This window comes from Chamaea fasciata, unplaced genomic scaffold, assembly GCF_029207755.1.
Source record: "Chamaea fasciata isolate MVZ Bird 193981 ecotype frontalis unplaced genomic scaffold, bChaFas1.0.hap1 SCAF_12, whole genome shotgun sequence".
NCBI lineage: Eukaryota > Metazoa > Chordata > Aves > Passeriformes > Sylviidae > Chamaea > Chamaea fasciata.
In genome coordinates, this window is record NW_027094097.1 from 3,246,525 (window position 1) to 3,252,698 (window position 6,174).

Genomic DNA, 6,174 nt, shown 5'->3' on the forward strand with positions numbered 1-6,174 from the left:
GGCTGGGCTGGGCTGGGCTGGGCTGGGCTGGGCTGGGCTGGGCTGGGCTGGGCTGGGCTGGGCTGGGCTGGGCTGGGCTGGGCTGAGCAGGGCAGGGCTGAGCAGGGCAGGGCTGAGCAGGGCAGGGCAGGACTGGGCTGGGCTGGGCTGAGCAGGGCAGGGCAGGACTGGGCTGGGCTGCACCGCCCGGCCCCTCGCTCCGCCCGGCGGGGCGGTGCCGCAGCCGAGCTCCGGGTCCGGCGCTGCCGCGGGCTCTCCGCCGGCACCATGGGCCGGGACGGGCCGTGGCTCAACCTGTCCGGCAGCGCTTGTGCGGCGGGCGGGCCCTTCCCCGCCGGCACCGCCGCGCTGCTGGCCGCGCTCATGGGGCTGCTGGTGCTGGCCACGGTGCTGGGCAATGCCCTGGTCATTCTGGCGTTCGTGGTGGACCGGAGCCTCCGCACGCAGGGAAACTTCTTTTTCCTGAACCTGGCCGTCGCCGACCTGCTGGTGGGTGAGTAGCGGGACGCCGCGGGGCGGGAGTTGGCTTCGCCCGTGTCACCGCCGAGCTCTGTCCGCAGGCGGCTTCTGCATCCCCCTCTACATCCCCTACGTGCTGACGGGCGAGTGGAGACTCGGCAGGGGCTTGTGTAAGCTGTGGCTGGTGGTGGACTACCTGGTGTGCACCGCCTCCGTCTTCAACATCGTCCTCATCAGCTTCGACAGGTTCATCTGTGTCACCAGAGCGGTAAGGGCTGGGCGAGGGGTGCCAGCGGGGGCGGCAGGGGCTCCGGGCATTCCAGGCGGGGGGGTTGCTTAGGGCGCCTGGCTTTCAACGCCCTTGAGCCTCTCTCCAACAGCACATGAGACAGGGGCGAGCGAGGCAGCTCCTCTCAGTCCTGGAAATAGTTCTGGGAGTGATCGACTTTGCCAGAAAATGCATTACCTTCTCACTTTTACAGTGGAAGAGGTACTCTGCTTTAGAAACGGGCACAGGCTGTGTCTGCAGAGGGAACAAGGCGTACTTATTTCCTCCCAGCTACACCTTGAATAAGCGTTAAAAGTATTACCCAGCTGAACCAGAGCTGCTCCCCCAGGACACGCCATGCCCCCGTGGCAGCTGAGAGCCCCGGGCAGCCCAGCTGCGGCACAAGGCAGAGACCTCCTCGCAGTGGGTATCAAACTGTCAGGGGAATTTGATGTGTACCGCTGCATATGGGTTAAACGTGGCAGATTATAAATTAACATCTAGCACAGGATGCAAAAGCCATTTCCATGTAACCGCCGCAGAAGTAGCTCAAGTCGTGTCTGCAGCATGCCACTTATTAAAAAAAGAAGATTAGACTTTGCACTTAATTTTCACCTAGACCATAATGCCTCAAAGTATTTTGGATGGTGTCAAAATAACACATTTTACCTGTTAATAGGTTTCACACTTCTACACACACTTCTTGGTTATGTTCCACCCACATTTTCTTAAAATGTTCACTTAAGTTTGTTGCTCATTTAAATCACAAACAGTATACAGAGCAGCTTTAGAATCAATTCAGCAGTTTTACCAACTGCTGTTTTTGAAGGGGGAGAAATGAACAGATAATTCTTAAACAGACAACACTCAATTCCTTTATTTTCTAGGTTCTGAATTAGCCACGAATTTTTCTTTCATAAACCAATCTCTCATGACTATGCACATAGTATAAATATATAAACTAGATGGTTTCAGAAACAGAAATGGAAACTGGTCATAATAAATGAAAATAATCATCCACTTTAAAATACTTCAAATTAAATCCCTCATATAAAAATCCCTCCCCAAGCATGAGTACAGAAAGTGACTGTTGGGTTAGGGCAGCATGAGAACATATAAACAGGAATATCTAAAGTTCCAAATTATTCTCCATCTCAATAAGAATGGTAACTTCCTCCTGAAATCTCCTCCTGAAATCATTCATAGCTTTGTTAAAGACTGCAAAATCAGACCCAGTTCAGACACACTCAGCACTGTGGCTCCTCTACCAGAACAAGACTGGCTGTGGAGATCAACGCCCACAGATGGCGGTGGTAAACATGAACCCTGTACAGAATTTAAGGCTGAAGACTTCCTATTCCAAACACTGTGTGGCTGCACCGTGGGATGTGAAGGGTGAATTCCAGGCCACTACATGAGTATTTGTCCAGTGCCTCAGGGACAAAACATTCCACGCAATCAGAATAGAGAAGATGATGTTTACTTTAAGATTCTGATGAATTCCACTGCTGATATGGCTTACTAACTCAGTATTACTGACACACTTATTTCTGCACCTTAGCTGCTCTATTTTCTAAAATAATGGAAATCAGTTATTCTTTTGTAAAGCACTTTGCAGACTCGAACACCCCATCTATACACCTGAACTGCAAACAGGAATTCTGCAAGTACTTCATGAAAGAAAGAAATTAAGTATATCAAACAGAAGATGATGTTATAAATTTTTGTGTGATTTTCACATTAAGAAGAGTCTCTCTGCAAAGTAGAAAGAAAAGAACTTGCATGATGTTCTGTGAATTCAAATGATTAAAAAATTCCAAACAAAGGGTCCAATAAACATTTTTAACCATTCTGTAAACAGGTATCAGAGCTGATTCAAGTAAATATGAAGCAACTGCTGACAATCCATTCTAGGAAGAGCAGTAGTTATTTGCTTTGAAGGAGACTTGGTTTTCGAGCTTTTAAGATCTGATGCATGTTCTCAGAACTTACACAATCACCTTGATAAGGTTTCTTGGAAGGCATATTTCAGAAATAACTCTTCTGTGAGCTTGGTCTAACCCTCACCCCAAAACCAGTCTCTCACCAATCCTCACAAGTGACAGAGAGGGCTCCACAGCAGCCACGTAACTGCTTGGGATACGTGTAACATGTATGACTTTGTCCCTCAGGTCAGCTACAGGGCTCAGCAAGGGATGACCAGAAATGCAGTACTGAAGATGATGACTGTATGGATTGCTGCTTTTCTCCTCTACGGGCCAGCCATTCTCAGTTGGGAGCACATTGCCCGAAAGAGCATCGTGCCTGAAGGAGAATGTCACGCAGAATTCTTCTACAACTGGTATTTCCTAATGATTGCCTCTACTGTAGAATTCTTTACACCTTTCATCACTGTTATGTACTTTAACTTAAGCATTTACCTTAACATCAGGAAACGCACATTGCTCCGAAATGAAAACCTCTCACCTGGTCAAGAGGACTGTGAAATGGATTTCCAGGGGGAAAAAAGGGAGCACACTGTGTTTTTTGTAAAGCCAACTAACAGAGACAAACACGAGAAGAGAGCAAGCAGCCTTCTTCCCCCAAGGAAAGCTCCAAGGCTTCAGGCCTCGGCTGAGCTTGGCAATCAGCCATCAAATCTGAGTGCCAGTCACGACCTTCCGCCCCTCCAGGGGGATGGAAAGACCAGGTTTCTTAGGAATGGCTTCTTCAAAGCAACAGAAAGCCTTTGCCACCCCAGCAGCAAAGTGGACGTTGCTAACATTATGGCAAACAGATTTAGACTTTCCCGGGATAAAAGAGTAGCAAAGTCTTTAGCAGTTATTGTCTGCGTGTTTGGGTTGTGCTGGGCTCCATACACACTCCTGATGATCATCAGGGCAGCCTGCCATGGGCACTGTGTGCCCTACTCCCTCTATGAGATCTCCTTCTGGCTTCTGTGGGTGAACTCAGCCATTAACCCTGTTCTCTACCCACTGTGTCACACGAGCTTTAGGAAAGCCTTCATAAAACTCCTGTGTCCACGAAAGGCCAAAATTCATCCTGACATTTTGATGTGAAAAGTAGGAAGGCTGAAAATTAGCACATGTTGTGTTTGGTGGCAGCACCAAAAAGCAAGTATTGCAATACCTGCAAATATTTATGGAATACTGGTAAGTCGGCACAAGTGTAGATATTTATGAACATGTAGAAATACAGTCATTCACATTGGTGGGAAAATCACAGCAATGAAAAGAAAGGTCGTTTTTCAAAGCTCTTTGGGAAATTACACCAACGATACATTTTCTAGTAGTGATGCACTAGTGTTGAAGCGCTGAAAACAATAACTTTCGTGGCCAATAATTAAGAGTTCGGGTTCTGTCACTTTTAATAACTAAATATAATGCATAAAGCATTGATCTTGGATCTGTTATATCTTACTCCAAACCCACTTCAAGGCATCAAGGGTCTCAGTTGTTAAGTCTAGGATGCTTCCCCCTCCACTTCATGGCAAGCCAGACATGACATGACCAATGATAAAAATACAGGAAAAGCATGGGACAGGAGGCAGCACAACAGTGATGTTACCAGAGAAGCTGAGCAACTGCAGCAGATAAGGGAGCACTGATTTGAGTGGAAAAGGTGATGGAAATAGAAGAGAGTGGATTACTTGGTAGAACAAAGTCCAGGAAGAAAATATAAAAGGGGTTTGAGCTTTGTAATAGGAGATACAAGAAATGGTAACTCATACACTGAAAGAGTTTCACTAGGAGTTCCCTCCCTCAGCAGTGACTTCCTGCCCCCCACCAGGATCCTGCATGGGCAGGAATCTACTGAGGTCAAAACTCTACTCCTTACAGGGCTCAGGGTATTACTCTATGCTTTGCTGTAAGGACTGAGTAAGCCTAAGTAGTTCTATGAGATCCCTGACAGAGGTTTAGGCAAACTTCCCTTCCAGTAATTTTTAAAACATTTGCAGTTGGACCTTTACTACTTCTGGTTAGATTAAAAGAAAAAAGTGTTGTTTTCCCCTATCCCACCCATTTAGCTTTCCATCCATCAAGTCATTAGTGGTGAAGAAAGTATCACTTGAAGTGTTGAGACATTTCCCAGGTTATGCATCATGCCTGGCATGACTCAAAGCCTGTTACAATTTACAGCCTTGCTACTGCCCAGGAGTGTCTCTGCCATTGTTCCTGTGCCACAGGAGCAGCTCACACAACTGATCCTGAGTCTGGAGTAGATTTGTCCCACAAGGTGTCACATTGAGCATCACTAATGATACAAGTTCGTTCCACCATTACCAGCTTTACTGCATAACCTAACAGAGGCTTGCCTTAGCTGACAAGTGATAGTTACTGTGATAGTTACTGAACAGCTCTAGTTGTCCATTGCCACAGTCAAAATGCATGGTAATACAATTGATCTTAAAGTTTACTGGCAGTAAAATTATTTACTTTGTAAACTTTCAATAAAAGTAATTAAGAGCTGTGGAAGAGTCCTAACTGTGTAGCCCCAACAAGTGGGAGAGGGTGAAAAAGCACCAGTCTACAACATTTGGGTGACTGCAGTTGAAACTGCAAAACTGGTATTTCAAAGACACTTTCTAAGTTACAAGGACTGACACTGAGAACTAAACAAACATGGTTAGCAAATACTGTAAACTAGAAGGGCATATCCCTACACTACAAACATATCCACATGAACATCACCATATTCTGCTATGGGTGTGCTAGAACAAAACAGCTTAACAGTTCTCCTATGAGGAACAGTTTCAACAGATACAGAGCAACATGAAGATTTTTGAATTAGCATAAATTATAAACCTGGGGAAGTAAAGCCTTCAAATTATCTCCCCATTCATTCCTCCTCCCTTCCAAACCAGACTTATTCATCAGTGTATTAATGATTTAATTGTTGTCTACTCTGCAATTGTTTCCTAGGATTGTATTTGCCTTTTTCAGAAAACAGGTATCACTAAATTACTGAACAATCCCACCAAAGTTTCATTTACTATGCAATCAAGCCAGAACACATTTTCAGAAAAGAGCGGTCACTCAAGGAGTAATGCAATTCAATTAGTTATCTTTAGGACATCACACTCAGTAAAGGCAAACCAGACAGGTCAAAACTTTCAGCAACTGGCATTAACCCATGGACTGGACCAGCTTCACAGCAGCTGCCAATGGCTGTGCTCTACTGCTCAGTTTCCTACAGCGCTGTCATTCAATTGCCACTCAGCTCTCTGGCACAGAATCCAGGAGGATTCTTCCTCACTCCAGGTGGTCATAAAAGCATTCTGAAATGTGAGCACACATCATCTCAGCACCATGTGGAGAAACGCTGGATTTGTATCACAAACTCCTACATTAGAAATGCCAGCAGTCACCCGGCTCAGTCAGGGTAACTATGCCTTGATTTTTCTGTCCCTACAAAACAGAAGTTCTTTCACTTTTATCAGAAGGTTC

General features: G+C 45.9%; 1 protein-coding gene across 1 annotated transcript; it reads left to right on the forward strand.

Moving 5' to 3' along the window:
• Positions 1 to 267: 267 nt before the first annotated feature.
• LOC136296146 (histamine H3 receptor-like) lies at positions 268 to 6,138 on the forward strand. The gene is made up of 3 exons (XM_066195001.1): positions 268 to 493; positions 561 to 727; positions 2,899 to 6,138. The coding sequence occupies exons 1-3, from the start codon at positions 268 to 270 to the stop codon at positions 3,784 to 3,786; spliced, it is 1,281 nt and encodes a 426-aa protein (XP_066051098.1). The 3' UTR covers positions 3,787 to 6,138.
• The last annotated feature ends 36 nt before the right edge of the window (positions 6,139 to 6,174 follow it).